General features: G+C 46.1%; 1 protein-coding gene across 2 annotated transcripts in view; it reads left to right on the forward strand.

Moving 5' to 3' along the window:
• The window catches only part of camk2a (calcium/calmodulin-dependent protein kinase II alpha), a 34,750-nt gene that overhangs the window by 1,934 nt on the left and 8,639 nt on the right, over positions 1 to 24,177 (forward strand). For both annotated transcript variants that reach the window (XM_039618943.1, XM_039618944.1), the window contains exons 2-14: positions 1,496 to 1,828; positions 3,234 to 3,328; positions 10,652 to 10,711; positions 16,238 to 16,292; positions 17,565 to 17,630; positions 17,714 to 17,786; positions 18,310 to 18,412; positions 19,356 to 19,439; positions 19,754 to 19,848; positions 19,996 to 20,118; positions 20,206 to 20,289; positions 20,501 to 20,543; positions 21,592 to 21,632. In XM_039618943.1, coding sequence (XP_039474877.1) covers positions 1,767 to 1,828; positions 3,234 to 3,328; positions 10,652 to 10,711; positions 16,238 to 16,292; positions 17,565 to 17,630; positions 17,714 to 17,786; positions 18,310 to 18,412; positions 19,356 to 19,439; positions 19,754 to 19,848; positions 19,996 to 20,118; positions 20,206 to 20,289; positions 20,501 to 20,543; positions 21,592 to 21,632 — 984 coding nt within the window. In that variant the 5' untranslated portion in view covers positions 1,496 to 1,766. The remainder of the gene's footprint in view (positions 1 to 1,495; positions 1,829 to 3,233; positions 3,329 to 10,651; positions 10,712 to 16,237; positions 16,293 to 17,564; positions 17,631 to 17,713; positions 17,787 to 18,309; positions 18,413 to 19,355; positions 19,440 to 19,753; positions 19,849 to 19,995; positions 20,119 to 20,205; positions 20,290 to 20,500; positions 20,544 to 21,591; positions 21,633 to 24,177) is intronic.

Raw genomic sequence — 24,177 nt, forward strand, 5'->3', positions numbered from 1 at the left:
GCTGTCCACAGCCTCAATGTCCATACCTTGGATATATATGTAATATATATATAATCAGATTACAAATAATGTAATGTGATTACAGTGAGACTCCTGTTTGAGCTACTGGCAGCAGTAATGAGTCTTTAATGTCTCACAGGTGTGAACTTCTCAGCTCAGAAGAAACATTGTTTAAAACTGTGATCATACAGCACAGCTTCCTGTCACAGTGTTAAACCTGTCGTCACACCTGTGACACTGAAGACTCTCTGTGCACGCCGCATCCTGTTGGAGGTCATCTGGTCATCAGATTAAAGCCAGACTTAATCTGACTGATGGATGAATTCACACCTGATGACATGTGTTTGAGGTAGTTGTATTTAAATGGCTCCAGGTCACAGCAGGGGTTGATTATTGATCCAAATAGGACTCCGCCCTGGTGGGGAGGACTGTGGCACCATCAGGGCCAGTTTGATGGCTCAGACCTGGTTCTGTGGTGCAGGCTGGAGGTTCGGGTCTCCTCCTCTGTAAAACCTTCACCTCGAACAAAGTTTCAGCATCACAGACTCAAACAGCTGCTTCTGTCATCTTATTACAGTTATTGTTTACTTTGGAACCAGCCAATCAGAAACCACCATATGGTATCACATCTGCTCACTCACCAGCCCAGAGCTCCCAGTGCTGTGAGGGGTGCTGGGCTGGTGTTTCACCCACTCACAGCGTGTTCTCGGGGTTTGGAGATGAGCTCAGCCTGAACTCTGCTGACCAATCAGCTCTGCTTCAGTCCTAAGAGGAGGAGGCAAAGAGGCTCGAAAGGAGGAAGCCGAGCAGAAAAGATGAGTGACAGGAAGAAGGAAGCTCGTCCCAGCAGAGATAAACAAAGCTAAAAATAGAACGGAGACCGGAGAGGTCGGCTCCTCCGACTGCTGGACTCACACACAGACACTGATCGCTGTCATCAATACTCAATGATCAATCACATAGTTATCAATCATCTCCTGTGTAACAGCAGCACAGAGCTGACAGCTCAAATTGAGACTGTCCCAGAAACAGCTGATCATTGATCAGTTTCTGGAAGTACCGGGATTCCCCCCCCCCCCCCCGAGGGTACCCTGACCTCCTCACTGTGGTGGTCTTGTTCCCAATACAAACTGGGTCCAAACCACTCTCCCTGTAGTAGGAAGCATAATGTACTTATAGCAGTGGCAGTATTTACAGTACTGCGTGGAGTATTAGCAGTACCACTGGCTGCAGTAGTATTATTGATAGTAGTAGTATCACTGATATTTGCAGTTTAATCTGCAGTTTTTGGATCTCTCAGTTTTTTACTTTATGCTCAGAGCGAGGATGCAGTTACCATAGCGACTCTGTGTGTGTGTGTGTGTGTGTGTGTGTGTGTGTGTGTGTGTGTGTGTGTGTGTGTGTGTGTGTGTGTGTGTCCTGCGCTCTGATTGGCTGGCAGGGTTGTGGGCGGGCAGGGCGAGCCTCTCACAACCTCCCTCTCTCTCTCTCGCAGCCTCAGATCGGAACAGAGAGACGAGAGGCACAGCTCTTCCTCACTGCTCTCTCCATCATCCCTCCATCTTCCTCTTCCTCCTCCTCTTCCTCTGTCCGCAGCCAAACTCTCTCTCTCTCTCCACCTCTGCTTCTTCTCCTCTCTCTGCCTCCTCTTCTTCATCCCTCCGACACACTCAAACGGGTCTGACTCTTGGGCTTCATCATCATCATCATCATCCTCGGAGGAAGACAACAGGGAGCTCCCTGACCCCTCGTCCCACAGGGTCACCATGGCAACGGTCATCTGCACTCGTTTTACTGAAGAGTATCAGCTGTATGAGGAGCTGGGCAAGTGAGTGTGGTCGTCTTCATCCCCACGTTATTGTTAAACAAAGCCTGAGTCAGAAATGTTTCACTGCGTTTAATAATCTGCTTTATATCATATTCATCCTTAAACGTTTCCTCATCATTATTCCACCGTCCTCTCACAAGTTGTTCGATTTTTTTTTAGCTCATGTGTCAAATAAAACTTTATTTAAAATGTTTTAAATATTTGATTTTTCTTTATATTTTCTGCAGGATTTTCTAAGAAATTTACATCTAATGACACAAATATCATTATTATTATTATTATTAAATAAGTTTCCTTATCATAATCAAAGTTGTTTTAGTAATGATTAGTCTGATGATGTCATACAGGTGGTGTACTGTGTTTATGTTTGGATATAATTGTAAATGGCAGTAACAGAAGCAAAGATGTTGATAATGACTCGATCTGTCTGATGGTTTATTGATTATTGATTAAGCTGCTGATCAGTAAAGATGGCCGATGAATGCAGAGAAGGATGGAGGGAGAAGTGAAACTCCTTTCTGACCCCATCCCACTCACCGCCCCCCCACACACACACACACACACTCACTCACTCACTCACTCACTCACTCACTCACTCACTCACACACACTCGCACACACACAGACACACACGCACACACACACTCACTCACTCACTCACTCACTCTCTCTCTCTCTCTCTCTCTCTCTCTCTCTCACACACACACACACACTCACTCACTCACACACACACACACACACACACACACACACACACACACACACACACACATAATGCCAGGTCTCTTACATAATGTGATGGTGGGCGGCAGAATGCAGCTTTCATAAGAAACAGAAAGCTTTCTGCAGAAACTACAGCTTCACTTCCAGCCATAAAAGGATCGTCGTGCATAACTGTTCATCAGTGTTACTGTTATTGAATATTCACTGAGTTATAAAAACAAATCTCCAATCTCTCCCATAATGCATCTGGTCTTTCTTTAGAGATTAACAGATGTGGCTTTAAACCACAGACTGTATATAAAAGATGGAAGTTTGTGAAGCCTCAACCATTGGTGTCTAGTTTTTCTTCAGAGCGTGGCTTCAGTCAGAGCTGAAATATCTCAGATCTGCGTATGCAGGCTGATAACCATGCTAGCATTAGCTGATGACATCACTCCATGCTGTAGTCCTGATATGGTCACACCTGGAAACAAAAGGATACAAATCCACCAAAAAGCAAAGGGTGACGTCACAGTTCTCGTTATGAGGATGGAGCCTGCCTCCTGTGGCCGTTAGAGGAACTGCAGGTTTCCATGCTAGCTTCATGTTTCAGCTGTGGTTGACTTAAAGTGAAGGTCTCTCGCTCTGAGAGGATGAGCTGTGTCCTTTGTCTGCCTGATCGGTTCCTCCTGTCGTGTTTCCAGGGGAGCGTTCTCAGTGGTGCGGCGCTGCGTGAAGGTCCTGTCGGGTCAGGAGTACGCCGCCAAGATCATCAACACCAAGAAGCTGTCTGCCAGAGGTGAGGACATGCTAACTCTCATTAGCTGCTGCTGGGCGACTGAATCAGAACATCAGGCGTTTTAGCACTCGACCGCCAGCGCTAAAACGTCTGTAGTGATGGCCAAACCCTTGCCGTCCTCCACGCGAACAGCCCTGCAGCTGCAGTTTGAACGGTCCCGATTCATCTGCTCGCCGTTCCAGAGTTTACGACTCACACAGTCACACTGATCCATTGTTTTCTTACCAAGACGCCGACACGTCTGCAGACTTTACTGAGCTGTGCTGAAACTTCAAACCAGCACCTGCTCGCCTTCAAAGTAAAAGCTGTGCTTTCTGAAACCTGTGGTATTCTCCAGTGAAGCACAGCTTTTATTCTGAAAGCAGACAGTTGCATCACAGCTGCTTAGCAACTGTTTGCAGACGAGATGGCTTCGCCGTAACCTACAGCAGTCTGTCAGAGATTGAAGGCGTCACCAAACCTCCAGCATCCACTCACCAACCTGTTGGTGAATACCAACGTGTCTGTAGTGGTCAGTGGTTACCAGGCAACAGCTAACTGGTCTGTAGCCCTATGTGCCTGTGACTTTTGGAAAAGGCTGTTTGGGTGGACGACGTTGGCTGATTCATACAAACTGCCTGATCCCAACATAGAAATAACCTCGCTAACAGGCTAACGTTAGCATGCGCTCTGTCAGGTAACGAGGTACAAACACCTGACGACTCTTCTTCAGTCCTCAGGTATCTGTGGTACAAACGGGCTCAGTACTGCAGGTGATTCTTTCACTGCAGACAAACTCATCACCTTAAATCTGAGAAACAATAAGACGTGAAACACAATCTGATTGGTCCATCAGTGCTTATGACACGTGACTGAGTTTAAGACGTGATGAAAGACACACCTGAGAAGGGTGCGATCAGCATCTTCCCACAAATATATGCTGCAACCTGTTGTTTTACTCGAGTACTGAAGTTAAATCAGTACTTTAGCCTGTACCTGTACCTGAGTGAGGAACGTGTGACCTCGCTTAAATCCTGTGTGAAACCTCATCAGCTCTTAGTTTGTGTCACTGTGTGGGGTTTGTGTCATTTGATTGGAGGACACCATTTCTAATGGCTAACTGGCTAGCCAGTGCTGCTCACTTGGTGCACAGACGTGGATTCAGTGGGCGCTTCCTGAGACGTCACATAGAAATCAGTCACAGACTGTCAGAGGCAGTCAGAGGAGGAGGAGTAAACATGCTGCATCACCTGCATCATCACCTGGACCTTCTTTTTTCATCATGACAGAAATCAGCTGTCAGTAAAGCTGCCTTCAGTGTAATGATCAGCCATGTATACATATGTAGTGACACCTCCACCCAGCCTCCACCACAACCAAAGACCCTCTGAGGCAGTAAAGTCGTAGTGTAGCTACAGTTTAAAATGTTTTTTTTTTTACATTATTATTAACCAAAGAAAAAAAAAACTTCCTGTGATGTCGAGCTTCACCTCAGGTTTAAAACCAAGATGAGGCCCAAACTTGGCCTCTGCTCACCAGGCCGGGTGAATGGGAGTGACATCACTGTTATAAATGTGTCTGCTAGCATTAGCTTCGTTTAGCTCACCCACCCCTGTCTTTGATTTGGTTTGGTCCAGGTGCTCCTGACTGATGCTGAGCGTCCACCTGAAAGCACCCGTGGACTGCCCCAGTGTTAGCTAGCTCACTTCATCTGTAACAGGAAGTAATGTGTGTGTGTGTTGCTGACACGTGTACCTGTGACCTGCTGCCACACAGATCACACCTCAGGCTCAGCTGTCCCACTCACAGCTCCCCACACCCACACTGCTGACACTGAGCCAGCCATCACTCTGTCAGTCTGCCCCAGGGCAGCTGTGGCTACAACCGTAGCTTGCCTCCACCAGTGTATGAATGTGAGCGTGAATGAATAATGGCGTTGTAAAGCGCTTTGGGTGCCTTGAAAAGCGCTATATAAATCCAATCCATTATTATTATTATTATTATCACACACTGCTAGCACATGACAGCTAACACACGACTTAAACTTCACTCAGTTGGCTGTTGTTTCCATGTCACACATGCTCAGTGTTGTCCACAGAGACAAAACTAGAGTCCATATTAGGAGGTTGTGATGATGATGTCACTTCCTGGTTGAAGCTTTGTTTTTCTTTCCAGTAGGTTTAGGAGAGCTTGTAGTGTTAGATTTTTGCAGGAAGTCACAGACCGAGTCTCCAACATATCAAACACCTGAGCCACAGACTCCAGGTGTGTGTGATCCAGGTGTGCGTGATCCAGGTGTGCGTGATCCAGGTGTGCGTGATCCAGGTGTGCGTGATCCAGGTGTGGCGTCCTGTGGACGAGCTCGGTCTGTGTGAAACCTTCGTTGTTGTGACTGTTGTGCTTGTGATTATTTGTCTGAAGCAAACTTTGAGCGTGTCCTCATGGCGAGCTGGTATTCATTGCTTTTAAGCCCCTCCCACTTTGCATACCTAAATCACATGACCTGTCTGTCTGGATCTTGGTCACATGAGCGTGTTAGCGTGCAGGAGCTCAGACAGGTGTGTTTAATGACATCAGCTCCTCTGCAGCAGGATGGCATCACGTAAAGTTATGCGTTCCACGGCGCTCATTTGGTTTTCTCGCTAACTTCCTGTTAGCGTGGTTGAAATTTGGTTGTGCTTTGGATGGAAACCTTCCTCCCCCTCCTCCCCCTCGTCTCCCACACGTTCCAACATGACGGTAAAGCTGAGAGAAACAGCAAAGCTGCATCTTTCTCTCCATTCTGTTGATTTTTTTCATATCACTATTCTGGTTTCAGATTTCCTTCGGTTGCTTAGCAACACCCTGCAAAGTTGACAAAGAAGTGTGTTCATCTCTCCATCTCCTTCCTTCAGTCGACTCTGCAGGACAAACTGCTGCTGAAGCGTCGCCGCGGTTACATAACGGGCGTCTCTGCAGGTGTTCGCTCACCTGCTGGGAGGAAACGTCCAATCAGATCTCTTTAATTTCAAACCAACAGCACGCCATCGTCACACCGCCGTCATTAGCCCGCATCACTGTCACCTCAAACCTGCAACAGGAAACATGACATTAATGAAGGCTGTGAGTCAATCAAACTTTATTTGTACTGCACGCTGAACAGAGTAGGGCTGTGCGATATGACCAAAATCTCATATCCCGATATTAAGACATCTATCGTCCGATAACGATATAAATCACAAAAATGTAACATTTTCTGTAAATTCTGTGAATGTCGGGCAGCTCGACTTGCGTGAAGTGTTTCCAGCTGGGCGTCGCGTACCTGGAGTCGAGTGTTTTAACAGATGCATGAAACGATACATTTTTAGACATAAGTTGTAACGGCCGCCGTTTTCTTTGTGAGTATTTATTACACGGCGTGCTGCGGGGAAAAGCCTGCTCTAACGTTTGAGTCTAAGGTTTGTTTTTTAGCACCTGACGGCTCTTTTTTGCTTCTCATCCGTAAATACTCTGCATCTTTCACGTGATTCAATTTATTTTGAAAAGTCTCAACAGGATCTTGAGCTTTATTGTGAAAGGTTTATGTGGAAAATAAACAAGCGGACACGAGGTGGTTTTACCGTCGTTGTTGCATAAAAACAGGCGCTTGTCCGTCTGTAGTGTGGTTATATTAAATATAAGAGAAAGAGAGAACTTTAAGAAATTAATATAGCCGCTACAGTGACCATCAAAATAATGAAAAAATATTGCTGTAAACAGTTTATTTTGCGACACCACGAAACAAACGATAGCGTAAAATGAAACGATAGACGTTTTTATATCGTCATCCGATATATATCGTTATATCGAACAGCCCTAGAACAGAGGTCACCTGAGGTCAGAGTCCGTCACAGCTGAGTGACCACAGGACTTATTAATGACGCGTGCACGGACAGTGAAACCAGTGAAACCAGTAAAACCAACACATCCACATATATACATATAATAGAATTTAATACGTATGGATGCAAAATAATTATTCATTGAAAAATAACAATAATAAAAAACACAAATACATTTTAAATATTCAGGTATCGGTTTACTTTTATGGTAAAGATCCTCCAAAAAAACAGATCAGAAATGATATAAAGAAGAATAAAATTGGATAAAATAATGAAATAAAATAATTATTAAAAATAAATCAGACAAAATAGTTTCAGGATAAATAAAAGTAGGATGTTAAAAAAGAGCAAACAAAATCAGAAAATAAACACAAAAGGATTCGTTAAAAAATTCGTCATTTTAAATACAAACAGCAAAAAAAATATAAAAATTAAAGTTAACCTATAAAAGACAATTTTAAAGATTCTGAAAAACACACTGTCAGCTCTAACAAACATTCATGATGACGAAGATGATGAAGATGATTTCATTAAACAAACTGTCTCATCTCTGAGGTGGAGCCTCCTGCACATCACCGCCGTCTCCTCCCACAGAGGCGGAGCTACCTCTCAGAGCTGCTGTTACAGTGTCCGTCCTCGTAACGTTTACCTGAACCCTGAACCCGTGCAGCACTCAGACATCCACATCAGACTGGACCTGCAGCGAGGCTCCGCCTCAGGAGTCCTGGAAGTCGATGATGCTCAAAGCTCCAAAACCTACATGTGAAAACCTCTCAGCAGAAACCATGACGCCATCACTCTTCAGTTTCATGCAGGAACTATTTTCTCTCTAAAATGGACAAAGAGCAGCGTGCAGCAGGCTGAATGTTGACTTCCTGTCATGCTGTCACAGCCATGATGCTGCATGACGCTGCGGCGGACACATGTGACCTGAGAAAACGTTTCTGTGTAGCTCAGTTCAGTGATGTTTATATAGCGCCACGGCGACAGTCGCCTCCACGTGTTTTATGTTGTAATGATCGACAATAATACACAAAAGCTCATATGAGCCGCTGTGAGCCAGCACAAGGAAAAACTCGCTTTTAACAGGAAGAAACCTCCAGCAGAGCCAGGCTCAGGGAGGGGCGGGGCCATCTGCTGCGACCGGTTGGGAGTGAGTTGAGAAAATTTCTTGACAGGCCCCTCCTACTTCCTGTCACCACGTTCTGTGGTCACTCTGTTGCTGTGGTTGGCTCTTAGGTTGGCTGCATGTTTCCATCCAATCCAATCAGTCACCGTGCTGTGGATGATGTCACCGTGGTGTGTGTAGATGATGTCACCGGATGATGACACATGAAGCTGTGACAGCGAGTAGATCCACGGTTATGTCCCACAGTGAGCGGCTAATGAGCGGACATCGATCACTCACAGACGTCCCGTTCACTCCACAGGAAACGGCTCGTCTCACTCAGGAGCGCCTAACCGCTGAGGGCGCGGCGATGCTGAATCAAAGGGTGAAGCTGGGACTGAGTCAGAGAACGTAAAGAATAAAAACAGCAGAAGAAGAAACCGCGTTTGATTCTGTATGAACACGTCTGATCATCAGACTGTGAGTCAAACACCGTCTGATCCCAGCACAGTCAAAGCAGAGCAGCCGCTGTGTGTGTGTGTGCGTGTGTGTGCGTGTGTGTGTGTGTGCGTGTGTGTGTGTGTGTGTGTGTGTGTGTGTGTGTGTGTGTGTGTGTGTGTGTGTGTGTGTGTGTGTGTGTGTGTGTGTGTGTGTGTGTGTGTGTGTGTGTGTGTGTGCGTGTGTGTGTGTGTGTGTGTGTGTGCGTGTGTGTGTGTGTGTGTGTGTGTGTGTGTGTGTGTGTGTGTGTGTGTGTGTGTGTGTGTGTGTGTGTGTGTGTGTGTGTGTGTGTGTGTGTGTGTGTGTGTGTGTGTGTGTGTGTGTGTGTGTGTGTGTGTGTGTGTGTGTGTGTGTGTGTGTGTGTGTGCGTGTGTGTGTGTGTGTGTGTGTGTGTGCGTGTGTGTGCGTGTGTGTGTATGCGTGTATGCGTGTGTGTGTGCGTGCGTGTGTGTGTGTGTGCGTGTGTGTGTGTGTGTGTGTGTGTGTGTGTGTGTGTGTGTGTGTGTGTGTGTGTGTGTGTGCATGCGTTTCTTTTTTGTGTGTGTGTGTGTGTGTGTGTCCATGTGTGCATTTCTTTGTTTGTGTGTGTGTGTGTGTGTGTCCATGTGTGCATTTCTTTGTTAGTGTGTGTGTGTGTGTGTGTGTGTGTGTGTGTGTGTGTGTGTGTGTGTGTGTGTCCATGTGTGCGTTTCTTTGTTTGTGTGTGTGTGTGTGTGTGTGTCCATGTGTGCGTTTCTTTGTTAGTGTGTGTGTGTGTGTGTTTGTGTGTGTGTGTGTGTGTGTGGGGGAGCCTGTCATGCTGCCAGTCTTTGGAGCTTCAGAGCTGCTGCTCGGTTGGAAACCTTCCTCGGCGGACTCGTGTTGGCTGCCGGACACTCGTCGGCTCGCCGCGCTGCTTCTGTTGGTTCAGCCAGGCCGAGTGTCGGCCGGTCGGGATCAGTCGCCGATGGGCTGAACCGCCTGGGGAGGTCACAGTGAGTTTCACGGGAGCTGAAGCTGACTTCAGAGTCCCAAACAATCAACTCCATTTATGCCGGATAACTTCTCGTGTGATCATCGCGGCGCCGCGGCTAATGGCTTCCACCCAGCACATTATTATCTAATTAAAGAGTTACTGGAAGGAAACCAGCTGCTTCTCTCGCTGCTCGCACTAAATGAGTTTCTGGTGTTTTTTAAATGTCCTTTAATGTCCACTTGATGCACTCAGCTGCAGGAAAAACACAGAAGGAAGAAACTTTAATTGATTCCAAACCAACAGCAGCTCCAAACTAACCTGATGTCACATGTTTGTAGCTCGAGAGCTGCAACTAAACCTCGATGGTACACACGTCACATGATGATGGTTCACACTGAATGTAGGATGAACCGGCGTGGACTCAGTGACAGTAAAGATCCACAGTGCAGTTTGTTGCTCCTCACCTGTGGGCGTGGACCACCTGGAGGGAAACCGTCAGTTCATGGGTCACACAGGATCATGACTGGTTCAGACCAGTAACAGCACCACGTGAAGGGTCTTTATCCCAGCAGGATGTGATTTCTAACAATGTTATTGTTCTTCTTATATGATCGATGAGCCTGAACAGCCTGAGCTGACCTCAGACAACAACGAGCCATTTAAATTTGATCTCCGATCTTCTGCATCCCTTCAGCCTGCTGGGACTCTGAGTCCCTCACAGGTCACAGGTCACGGCCCAAACACACAACCCTTCACGTGTTTTGACTTTTTGGATCCAAACAGCTGAAAACCAACAACAGGTCTAATTCCTGACTCTCCTGATCAATAACAAGGATTAGGTGATCAGCTGTTTCTCCAATCAGGAGGGAGATCCCCGATCAATGCCTCTGATCAGTAATCTCTGTGTTTGTTTGTGTTGTCAGATCATCAGAAGTTGGACCGTGAAGCTCGAATCTGTCGACTACTGAAGCACCCCAACATCGGTGAGTAATACTGCATGTACTGCATGTACTAACACTGCTGTATGTACCTCGACTGCTAACGGTGAGGGTGATGAAGGCGGTGAAATGACCGAGGACTCGTTCTCAGAGTGGAGGCGACAGACGAGGAGTCGCAGAGGTTTCCCTCCCACATGCTGATCTCTGAGCAGCTGGAAGGAAAACCTGCACCGTGTACTGGAGACAGCACGCAGTACAAGTACTGTGATACTGAGAGCCACCTTCGTCAGTAAAGTGGGGACCTGTGTCTTCTGTCTTTGCTTCCTGTGGGGTGTACAAACAGGTTTGAATCACATCGAAGAGTTGATGTGAGAGCCTGTCGGACCGTTCGATGATTGACTTACTTTGACATTTGCATAATGACTGAAACTAGCAGCACTGAATGAACAGTGTGCTGGGAAGTCAGTTTATGATCATTAATATGCACATTGTCATGGCCATTGATCAATAACCATGAGTACCATTCACAGAGTTGGGGAATGGCTGCAATCACTGTAAGATGGTGACAGATGTACCCTCCTCAGTTCAGAGATGGGGGTAGGCCGCTCTTACCTCTGAATGACTGAGAGTCTTCACCGAGGCTGTTAGTGATCTTCTATGAATAGATTGTGAGAGTTTTGTGAGCCTTTGAATGTAATGGTGTTGTGGAAAAGCTCCGCCTCCCCACATTACAGCTGACTGCTTTTTCACCCTGACCTCAGGAACAGCCGCCTCGTCCTCCAGGACGGGTTTCTACATCTCTGTCTTCAAATATTGACTAAAGCTCTGCCTGTTGTCTTTTCCTGCTCATGTCCAGTTCATGGATGTCTTAGTTTAACTTGTTTTATTTGCTTCCTAACTTTTTCTTTATGTGTCTTTTAATAGTTTTTCATGTATTTTGGTGCTTTAATGATGCAGCACTTCAGTCTGCTTCTGCTGGCTTTAAATGTGTTTTATAAATAAAGTGATGAAATTCGATGATGAGCTCAGAAATATTACCTGCAGAAGTCTGAGTGTTCATGGACCCCAGAGGGGACATTCAGCCTCACAGTAAAATAAAAATAACTTGAGCAGTAAATGTGCAGATTTCATCCTGATAATAATGAATTACAGTCGTCCAGCCTGGAAGTAATAAATGCATGAACTAGTTTTTCAGCATCACTCTGAGACAGGATATTTCTAACTTTAGAGATGTTGCGCAAATGGAAGAAAGCAGTCTTACATATTTGTTTAATATGTGCGTTGAAGGACATGTCCTGGTCAAAAATGACTCCAAGGTTCCTAACAGCATTACTGGAGGCCAAGGTAATGCCATCCAGAGTAAGAATCTGCTTAGATACCATATTTCTAAGATTTTCAGGGCCGAGTACAATAACCTCAGTTTGATCTGAATTAAGAAGCAGAAAGTTAGCGGCCATCCAGGTCTTTATGTCTTTAAGACATTCCTGCAGTTTAACTAATTGGTGTGTGTTACCTGGCTTCATGGACAGATAGAGCTGCGTGTCATCTGCATAGCAGTGAAAATGTATGCTATGTCTTCTAATGATGCTGCCTAAGGGAAGCATGTATAATGTAAATAGAATTGGTCCTAGCACTGAACCCTGTGGAACACCATAATTGACCTTAGTGTGTGAAGAGGACTCTCCATTTACATGTACAAATTGGAGTCTATTAGATAGATATGATACAAACCACTGCAGTGCAGTACCTGTAATACCTACAGCATGTTCTAATCGCTCTAATAGGATATTATGGTCGACAGTATCGAACGCTGCACTGAGGTCTAGCAGGACAAGCACAGAGATGAGTCCACTGTCAGAGGCCATAAGAAGATCATTTGTAACCTTCACTAAAGCTGTTTCTGTGCTGTGATGAGCTCTGAAACCTGACTGAAACTCTTCAAATAAGCCATTCCTCTGCAGATGATCTGTTAGCTGTTTGACAACTACTCTTTCAAGGATGTTTGATATGAAAGGAAGGTTGGAGATTGGCCTATAATTAGCTAAGACAGCTGGGTCTAGAGATGCTTTTAAGTAAAGGTTTAACTACAGCCAGCTTGAAGGCCTGTGGTACATAGCCGATTATTAGAGATAGGTTGATCATATTTAAGATTGAAGCATTAATTAATGGCAGGACTTCTTTGAGCAGTTTTGTAGGAATGGGGTCTAAAAGACACGTTGATGGTTTGGAGGAATTAATTATTGAAGTTAACTCAGAAAGATCAATTGGAGAAAAAGAGTCTAACTTAACATCGATGGTACTAAAAGTAGCTGTAGATAATATTACATCTGTGGGATGATTATTGGTAATTTTTCTCTAATGATAAGAATTTTATTTGTGAAGAAGTTCATGAAGTCATTACTAGTTAACGTTAAAGGGATGGTTGGCTCAGTAGAGCTCTGACTGTTTGTCAGCCTGGCTACAGTGCTGAAGAGAAACCTGGGGTTGTTCTTATTTTCTTCAATCAGTGACGAATAGTAAGATGTTCTGGCTTTGCGGAGGGCTTTCTTATAAAGCAGCAAACTATTTCTCCAGGCTAAATGATGATCCTCTAAACTTGTGACACGCCATTTCCTCTCCAGCTTACGAGTTATCTGCTTTAGGCTACGTGTTTGAGAATTATACCACGGAGTCAGGGACTTCTGATTTGAGGCCTTAGTTTTCACAGGAGCTACAGTATCCAGAGTCGTACGTAGTGAGGAGGTAAAATTATTAACAAGATAATCGACCTCTGTTGGAGTAGCGTTCAGGTAGCTGCTCTGCTCTGGGGTGGTACAGGCTTTCCTGGAAACATTACTGATAATACAAAGTATACGTGAAATCCATGATCTTGATCCTCCACACTGATACTGGTTCATTTCAGCTGGACTTAGACAAAGACGTCTTTGTGGAGGCTGTGACCCCAGAAGAGTTCTTCTTCTTGAACGATGTGGCTCTGCACCCGCCTCTTTATTGTTTTAAATGACACCGACTGAGATGGTGCAGATATTTCCTTCAGTCCAGCAGAGCGCTGCACAGGACCGACACAGCAGAGTACTGCCGTAAAACAAGTCCCAACTAAACACATGACTTCAGTGTTGTTGTTCTGAAATCGATCAGCACGCTGGAGCCTGAGCTCGTACGATAGCAGCAAAGATGGATGTCTGTGGTAAACGTAACCACGGGCCTAATGTTTCAGTCTCTGAACGGCCCCCTGCTGAGCAACAACGCCCCCTGTAGGACAGGACGTCCAGAGAGTCACAGTTCTACATTATATTAGGAAATCTCTGACATCACCTATCAGGAAGCTACATCCATAGTTTATGAACAATCTTTATGTTTGATCTGTGATGTCATCAGTGGGCGTGTCCTTAGTGTAATATCTGTGATTTATTAGTGCTGAGAGTCTGCTCTGTGCACTGAGGCAGCAATGTGAAAACCCTGTGGCTGTGCAGCAGGATGCCAGAGCTTCCTCTGAGCCTGCAGCTCGACTTAATGAGTGTTCATCAGATCATGTGTGAGCCTCCTCTCCTGGTAATGACGTTACAGCGAGCAGTGAGCTGACTGCAACATGAGGAGCTCCGTCTGACGCACAGGGGGCTTCACTCCGTCCTCAGATCAGCCTGTGGACAGTTTAATGAGTGTGTGGGAAACGCCTTAGAGCTCAAACCACTTAAAGGCAAACTGATCTGTGTGCGGCCGCCACTTCCTGTGAAAAACTCAGAATAAAAGCCCAGCAGGAGGTGCCGCTGCCGTGGGCGGGTCCAGTCTGAGCGCCGGGCACAGATCCTCACACCAAAACCTCCAAAAAACAAACTGTGTGCTCGATGGAGTCCAAACAAACTCACCGCCGTCAGTCAGATGTTCAAATATGACCTCACGTGGACCCGGCCGGCCAATCGGCAGCCTGCAGCTGAACAGAGCAGCCAATCAGAGCCTTGTGTGGGCAGGCGATGCTCTACAGATACTGAGGAGTGTTACGTAACCCTGAGTGTGTGTGTGTGTGTGTGTGTGTGTGTGTGTGTGTGTGTGGTGTTGCTAGGCAACACAGTCCATAGGTGAAGGAATCAAAACCATCTATCCTCCACACACACACACACACACACACACACACACACACACACACACACACACACAGTACCTGTGTGAAAGCACTCAGAAAGAAATAATCAGGTTTTCTCTCAAAGCACTCCTACACAGTACAACAGCGGGATTTAATGTGTGTGTGTGTGTGTGTGTGTGAGTGTGCGCGTGTGTGTGTGTGTGTGTGTGTGTGTGTGGGCAGCAGCTTCTCTCTCCTCAGCTATAATACTTCCTATTATACAATATAAGCAGAGAGCAGAAACAGACGCCTTCAGTCGGACTCAGAGACGTCATCCAACAAGTTTCTCGAACTGCGAGGACACCCGTCACAGGAAGGACCTGATTAACTGTGACACGGCGTTTAAGAAACTCCATGTTTGATTTTCCAGAACAGAAATTTGAACGTTTGCTCTGTGAAGTCAGGATGAAACGTCCTCTCGCACATCGCTGCATAAATCACTAAAACCAGGACAACTGTCCTGATGTAAATCATCAGTTATTAGTTTAAACTGGACCTCTTCTGCTTCTCCTCACTTCCTGTCACATGACTCCTGCCCCTGAGCTGGATGTTCAAACATGAAGTGTGTGAATGGTCTTGGTGTATGTGCAGTGAACCCTGTGAGCCCACAGCTCAGGCTGCTCAGGAATATTCAGTATCACAGCTTTGTAGAAGCCATTCAAAGCTCCTGTTTGTGATGCTCAGCCAATCAGAAGCAAGAGGGGAGGAGCTTAAACTCAACGTTTCAGACTAAGGATGAACTGAGTCTGAGTGTCAGATAAAGAAGGCTTATTCTGAGTCGCCTGTGAGGACTGATCGGTTTGTACACTTTTTTTTTTTTTTTATTGATCCCCGTGGGGAAATTCTTCTCTGCATTGAACCCATTCACTCAGTGGGCAGCCACCAGTGCAGCGCCCGGGGAGCAGTGTGTGGGGATGGTACCTTGCTCAGGGGTACCTCAGGGTAGCCGTTCAGGGGATTAAATGTGTCAGAAGAAACCAGCGTGGCTGATTGGCCCTTAGCCCCGCCCAGCCTGGACGGCACGCTCACTGACACATTATTAACAGCCACAGACACTGTGCAGTCTGTGTTCAGCTTCATCTTTAGCAGTTTCCTGTATGTATCTAAAACCTGCAGCCTTCTAACATCCAGCAGGGGGCGCCTCCTCTGCCCTGATTGGATGCAGTGTATGAGGAAATGAGCGTCCTGGTCAGCTGATCTTTAAGTTCAGTGAGGTGATAAGTTTGTGATCTGATTGGTTAAAACAGGAAGCTCATTTTGGAGATGATGGTCAGAGTCACAGCAGAGCAGGAAGCAGGAAGGCTTAAGGGTGGAAGAGGAAGAACCAGTGAATATGACCTCTGACCTCGCCCAGCAGCTGCTCATCACGTGTGGCGAGCGGCTGCGTGTGCGCTCTGTGGGGCTGACGTGGTGTAACGTGAAAATAAAAGGCCTTTCTTTCTGTCTTCCAGTTCGGCTGCATGACAGCATCTCGGAGGAGGGGCATCATTACCTCATCTTTGACCTGTGAGTGTCTCCTCATGCTGTTTGTGACACACCTGAGCTCCTCACATCCACACTGAAAACACCATGAAGGCTCGTGGCTACAACTGTCCTGTATATCGTGATTTTGACCCCACCCACACCCCTTTCTTACACCACCACCAATGAAAATCACAGAAATCAGTGAGACGAGCAAACAGAATCCAAACATTCACACAGAGGTGAAGCACATCTGTCGACAGGTAAGCCTGCAGCTTATCCACCCAGTTTCCCTCCACCCTCAGCTGCTACATTCAAAGCCCCTCCACCCAATGTCCCCACATCCAGAGACCCCCATCCAAAGGCCCTCGACTCAGTGTTGCCACATCCAGAGCCCTCCACCCACAACTACACTTAGACTCACTGTTACAATGTCCAGAGTCTTTACACCAGAACTCAACTCAGGGTTGTGTAGTTTCCTGACGGTGTGTGTGTGTGTGTGTGTGTGTGTGTGTGTGTGTGTGTGTGTCTCAGGGTTGTGTAGTTTCCTGACGGTGTGTGTGTGTGTGTGTGTGTGTGTGTGTGTGTGTGTGTGTGTGTGTGTGTGTGTATCTCAGGGTTGTGTAGTTTCCTGAAGGTGTGTGTGTGTGTGTGTGTGTGTGTGTGTGTGTGTGTGTGTGTCTCAGGGTTGTGTAGTTTCCTGAGGTGTGTGTGTGTGTGTGTGTGTGTGTGTGTGTGTGTGTGTGTGTGTGTCTCAGGGTTGTGTAGTTTCCTGACGTGTGTGTGTGTGTGTGTATCTCAGGGTTGTGTAGTTTCCTGAAGGGGTGTGTGTGTGTATCTCAGGGTTGTGTAGTTTCCTGAAGGGGTGTGTGTGTGTGTGTGTGTGTGTGTGTGTGTGTGTGTGTGTGTGTGTGTGTGTGTGTCTCAGGGTTGTGTAGTTTCCTGACAGTGTGTGTGTGTGTGTGTCTCAGGGTTGTGTAGTTTCCTGACGGTGTGTGTGTGTGTGTGTCTGTGTGTCTGTGTGTCTGTCGCAGGGTTGTGTAGTTTCCTGACGGTGTGTGTGTGTGTGTGTGTGTGTGTGTGTGTGTGTGTGTGTGTGTGTGTGTGTGTCTCAGGGTTGTGTAGTTTCCTGACGGTGTGTGTGTGTGTCTCAGGGTTGTGTAGTTTCCTGACGGTGTGTGTGTGTGTCTCAGGGTTGTGTAGTTTCCTGACGGTGTGTGTGTGTGTCTCAGGGTTGTGTAGTTTCCTGACGGTGTGTGTGTGTGTGTGTGTCTCAGGGTTGTGCAGTTTTACTGACGGTGTGTCTGTGTGTGTCAGTGTGACAGGTGGAGAGCTGTTTGAAGACATCGTAGCGAGAGAATATTACAGTGAAGCTGATGCCAGGTAAGAGACGCACTCTTCAGACTTCTTCTGTTTCTGTGCTGAATCTGCTGCTGACCTCTGACCTCTGACCTCTTTCTGAACAGTCACTGTATCCAGCAGATTTTGGAGGCGGTGCTACATTGTCATCAGATGGGCGTGGTCCACAGAGACCTAAAGGTACCCGACACGTCTGATGACATGATCTCTGACAGCTCCACATGTCCTGAATCACACTTCTGTGCAGCAATACGATTGGCTGCTGGGGCCAGTGGGGGAGGGACATCTTTACTGCCACAGTACTGTCTGTGATCTTATTGGCTGTGTGACCGCCGAGTTCTGTTAATAACCTGCTAATAACCAGCAGCAGGAAAATAGATTAAAATTTGAAATAGGTCTGGCTCGTTAAGCCTGAATTATAGCATGTGTGATGATTTAACAGCCGCTCACACAAACACGGTGTTTACATGACAAACAACACACCAGTGTTACACACAACAGTAATCAGCTGCTCATCAAAACATAAGCAGCTGATTACAGCAGACGGGTGAAGTGAGCCCAGAGCTGCTGGTCTCTGATTTAAGACGGGAAGGAGAAACCAGTGAAACCAAGTCCTCTAACACTCCTGTTAGCATCGTTAGCGCCTTTCATGCAAACCAATGCAGTTAGAGTTAGCGTGTTAGCATGTCTGTTGTGTCTGCAGCCTGAGAACCTCCTCCTGGCCTCCAAGTCCAAAGGAGCAGCGGTGAAACTCGCCGACTTCGGCCTCGCCATCGAGGTGGAAGGAGACCAGCAGGCATGGTTCGGTAAGAGCACCAAGTGATGGTGATGGTGATGATGTTGGTGACGATGATGGTGGTGGTGATGGTAATGATGTGATGATGATGGTGATGATTGTGTTGATGATGATGGTGGCGATGGTGATGAAGATGATGTTGATGGTGATGATGGTGTTGATGGCAATGATGATGGTGACATGATGGTGATGATTGTGTTGATGATGATGATGGTAATGGTGATGAAGATGATGTTGATGGTGATGATTGTGTTGATGATGATGTTGATGGTGATAATGGTGATGATGGTGACGATGATGAAGGTGATGATGATGATGATGATGACTATGATGAAGGTGATGATGTTGATGATGATTATGGTGACGATGATGAAGGTGATGATGATGATTATGATGACGATGATGAAGGTGATGATGATGATTTTGATGATGATTATGGTGACAATGATGTTGATGATGGTGGTGATGGTGATGCTGATGGTGCTGATGATGATCATGGTGATGATGACAAAGGTGACGATGAGGAGTTTGATGATGATCATGGCGACGATGATGATAGTGATGATGGTGGTGGTGATGATGATCATGGTGATGATGACGAAGGTGACGATGAGGAGTTTGATGATGATTATGGTGATGATGATGATGGTGATGATGGTAATGATGATGGTGATGCTGATGCTGGTGATGATGATCATGGTGACGATGATGATGGTGATGATGGTAATGATGGTGGTGATGATGATCATGGTGACGATGAGGATGGTGATGATGATGATCATGGTGACGATGATGATAGTGATGATGGTAATGATGATGCTGATGATGGTGATGTTAGTGATGATAATGATGGTGATTATGATGCTCTTCATTAGTCTTATTAGTTCCGCTTTGTCACATAAACAAGGGTCTTCCAAAACAGCAGCTATGTGTAAACATGTGTTTGTTTTCAGGCTTTGCAGGGACTCCAGGATATCTGTCTCCAGAGGTCCTCAGGAAGGACCCATACGGGAAAGCAGTCGACCTCTGGGCCTGTGGTGAGACTCTACTTCCTGTTTCTACCGTTTCTTCTTTCTTTATGTTTCCTCCACTCATGTACAGTTTGTTTATTTTTACTCAGGGTTTATGTCCAGGGTGTTTTTTTCACGTTTATTAGTGTTTTTACTTTCTTTATTTTCAGTCTCTGAGGACGTTTTTGTCTCTTTTATCTTTCACGTGTGTTCATTCTTTCTTCCTCTTTCATATTTTAAGTTTTTATGGTTTTTCTGTCTGTCTGTGGATTTTATTATATTTTATTGTATTTCATTTCTCAGGTGTATTTATTTACATTTTTTATGGTCTTCTGTCTCAGGTGTGATTCTCTACATCCTATTGGTCGGTTATCCTCCATTCTGGGATGAAGATCAGCATCGTCTGTACCAGCAGATCAAAGCTGGCGCCTATGATGTAGGTCACATGACATCACGACTGTTCACCTGTACTTTATTGACATTTTAACCATTGTGGGCTGGGCTTTAACCCTTTTGTTATTACAGTTGTTCTTATTTCAACTCTCCTCTCCTTGCCTCCTCTCCCTGTGTCCTTGCCTCCTAGTTTCCTTCCCCGGAGTGGGACACGGTGACTCCTGAAGCCAAAGATCTCATCAATAAGATGCTGACCATCAACCCGGCCAAACGCATCACAGCTGCTGAGGCGCTCAAACACCCCTGGATCTCTGTGAGACCCTCTCACCTTTGACCTTTGACCTTGTTCTCTGTCCTGCTCTGCTCCTCACGATGATGATGATGTTCTTCTTCCTCCCAGCACCGATCCACAGTGGCGTCCTGCATGCACAGACAGGAAACGGTCGAGTGTCTAAAGAAGTTCAACGCCAGGAGGAAACTGAAGGTGGACTTTCAAAATAAAACCATGAAATTTTAGTGGTTTTAGTGACTAAGGAGGAAAAGAATTTCCAAAGCTCAGATTTGTGGTCACGGCTGCTTTGTTGTTTTAAAGGAAATGTTGAAGTTAAATTCACATAATAACCGTTTTTACAAAATCACAAATAAATTCTGTCCTAATTTTCTTTGCTTTTATTTTTATCCCTTCTTTCCTTCAGGGAGCCATTCTCACCACCATGTTGGCCACCAGGAATTTCTCCGGTAAGACCCCCTCCCCCCAACCCACCCAGTGGGGTCAAAGGTCATGTACAATTTGAGGTTGTCTTCTATTAACTGTCAGCAAGTAACACAGCTTGTGTAGCAGCAAGTTTGACCTTTAACCTGCAGGTTTGTGTTCCAGTAGCAGGAGGTTAAACAGAGAAATCCACAAATCAGCTGCCAGCTTACACACAATAAACACGTTATCACTGTGTGTGTGTGTGTGTGTGCAGCTGTCCCAAGCATTCACACACACTGAGGTCTAAAGATAGCGGGGAAACCACCGTCACAGCTGCGGCAGCCAAAACGACACACGCCAGGTTACAAAAAGACGAGACGTGCACAACCGGCTGAAACACCACAAAGACTGTGTCACATGACACATGGTGTGATGTCATAATGGGTGTGCGACACAGGCGGTGCGGCGAGCATGATGGCCCTGTCAGGACTCTTGCTGCAGCATTTTGGATTAACTGAAGGCTTTTCAGGGAGTTTTTAGGACATCCTGATAATAATGAATTACAGTCGTCCAGCCTGGAAGTAATAAATGCAGACTGAAGTTAAATTAGCAGATATTTGAATGGAGTTTGGTCCTTGGTGTAAAGTGAATTTGTTGTTCTTGTCATGTGAGCAGAACAAACACATGTTGTGATACTGAGCTGGTTGTTCTGAGCTCTCTGATTGGCTATTTGCTTCTGGAACTGAGCAGAGGACGTGTTTCCAGATGCACGTGTTCAGCGTGGACGCTCAGGAATGCGTGCACGCTTTCTGCTCTCCAACTATCTCAAGTTGGTCCTAAATTTGGCCTCGCCGCTCGCTGAGCGACCCATGTGTCACGCCGGGAACTCCCTGAATCTGCAGCAGGAAGTCTGAGTATTTTTACTCCGACATGTGACCCACTGTCTTCAGTCTGTGCTGCGATCAGACCGCCGGCTGAAGGGCACGTGGGCAGAGGTCCTGGGTACGATGCCGTCTCTCCTGTTTGCTGCTTTTGTTCCTTTCTTCCTGACTCTGCTGCTTCTCTCTCTCTTTGTTCTCATCCCTCGCTCAGGAGGAAAGAGCGGGAGCAACAAGAAGGCCGACGGAGTGAAGGTAACCTCATCATCATCATCATCATTGTTCAGTGTTATGATGTCTGACATAAGGTGAGCGTCACAGAGCTGGACTCCTACCTGCATGGCTCAGTGTCGTGTTCACTCAGTAATAAGATGATAAATGTTTCCTCTGTACAAACACATCAGAGGTTGGAGCTGCGATGCATCACCTCACAGCTGTTATGGTGAAAAGCCAGAAAATGATGAAAAAAAATCAACATTTAAGTCATAAAATAAAAAAGAAATAAAAATCTGAAAAACTGGATAAATGTAATTGAGGCATTAAGAAACAGAAAAATTAAAATAACATAAAACTGAAACAAAGGCTACGTTCACACTGCAGGTCTTAATGCTCAATTCCGATATTTTGATCAAATCCGATTTTTTTGTCTGCTTGTTCACACTACACATAAAATGCGACATCAAACGCTCTCCAGTGTGAACGCTCAAAGCGGCCCGCATGCGCAAAAGAAGACGTCACACACAACGCGCTGTTTAGACCCAGAGCAAACAGTATTGTTTGACTGATGGCCCTTAATATAAAGACTTCGGACTTTATGTTTCCAGATTTTTGCTTTAAGTTATTTTGTTATTTACATAATAATGTAAATAACCTAATAATGATCCTTTTGCTGTTTTAGAGGAGCGGTGCTTAAAGGATAATCTGCAGATTTCTGTCAGAATCTGCAGATTATACAGTACAAATAAAATGTTCACGTTTCTCCAACGTTGTCTTCCCAACAGTTTCACCGGATGGTAGGAAATCGTTCGCGATGTCCTATCGGGCGCTTCTCCGGCGCTGATAATTGGCGTCTGTCTTGTGTCAGTGACGTAAAAGACGGATTTAATGCGACTTGACCGTTCACACAGCAGTCGCTTTTTAAAACATCGGATACGTATCGGATTCAGTACCACATACGAAAGTGACCCAGATCGGATTTGAAAATATCGGATTTGTGCCGTTCACACTGTCATACCAAGATCGGATACGGGTCGCATAGGGGCGAAAAAATCGGATTTGATGCGCTTTCGCCTGCAGTGTGAACGTAGCCAAAGTGTCAGTAAAGACGTGGATGTAGGACTGACTGTATGCAGATGACACAGTTATACACAGAAATAAGATCAAATATTAGCAATTGTACACCAGCTGCATGATTTCATACTGATTTTAAAATAAATGTGTGCTGGTCATTCTGCCTGTAAACAAAGGTCAGCTGGTGTAATCAGGTACAATATGTACTAGAGATGGACCGATCCGATATTACGTATCGGTATCGGTCAGATACTGACCTAAATTACTGGATCGGATATCGGAGAGAAATAAAAAATGTAATCCGATCCATTAAATATCAAAAAAGCAGCTCACAAAACTTGTGACAGCTGTAACTCAGCTCATAACCGTAGCACGTCGGAGCAGTGTGCCTCACGTGATAGAGCGGCTGTGTGTATTTGTAGCCTCGCTACCAAACCATCATTTCATCTCCGAGGAAGTTATCCCAGAGAGAAGTAAAGCAAGTGTGTAAGTTCATCTCTGAATGTTTGTAAAGCATTCCCATGTTAAGCTTAACAACCGATATATGGAGCGACTGCCTCTCTCTCCCTCTCCTGCTGCTACTTCAATCGTGAAACTGATCAATGATCAGCTGATCGGCTTTTCTGTGGCGAGTCCGTCTCTCTTCTTTGTTTTTGGCCCACTTTGCACCAGAAAGAGGAAACCAGCGGCTGAACAACAGCAGCACGTTTAAGCTTGATAAGCTGTTGTTAGAATGTATTTAATATTACTTTCTACACCAGGATCCTTTTCACGTAGCTGACGGCTGGTAACTGTGCAGGGGCGGATCTAGCAAAGTGTAGCCAGGGGGCCGATAGGGCATGAACAGGAAAAGGGGGGGCACAAAGACATACTTTTCTTTCTTATTCTCATTTAAAATGTCGAGCTTTTAATAAATAATTATCTGAATCTTACACCCAAAGTTTTAATCTGATGTAAAATGTATAGAAGTCCATTACTCCATCTCCATCCTCATCCGCTTTATCCGAAGTCGGGTCGCGGGGGCAGCAGCCTAAGCAGAGAAGCCCAGACCTCCCTCTCCCCAGCCACCTCCTCCAGCTCATCCGGGGAACACCAAGGCGTTCCCAGGCCAGCCGAGAGATATATCTCTCCAGCGTCCTGGGTCTGCCCGGGGCCTCCTCCCGGTGGGACATGCCCGAACACCTCACCCAGGAGGCGCCCAGGGGCATCCTTGTCAGATGCCCGAACCACCTCAACTGGCTCCTTTCGATGTGGAGGAGCAGCGGCTCTACTCTGAGCCCCTCCCGGATGGCCGAACTTCTCACCCTATCTCTAAGGGAGAGGCCAGCCACCCTTCGGAGGAAGCTCATTTCTGCCGCTTGTACCCGCGATCTCGTTCTTTCGGTCACTACCCACAGCTCGTGGCCATAGGTGAGGGTCGGGACGTAGATCGACGGTAAATTGAGAGCTTCGCTTTTACACTCAGCTCCCTCTTCACCACGACGGACCGGTGCAGCGTCCGCATCACTGC

Source organism: Oreochromis aureus, linkage group 10, assembly GCF_013358895.1.
Source record: "Oreochromis aureus strain Israel breed Guangdong linkage group 10, ZZ_aureus, whole genome shotgun sequence".
Classification (NCBI taxonomy): Eukaryota; Metazoa; Chordata; class Actinopteri; order Cichliformes; family Cichlidae; genus Oreochromis; species Oreochromis aureus.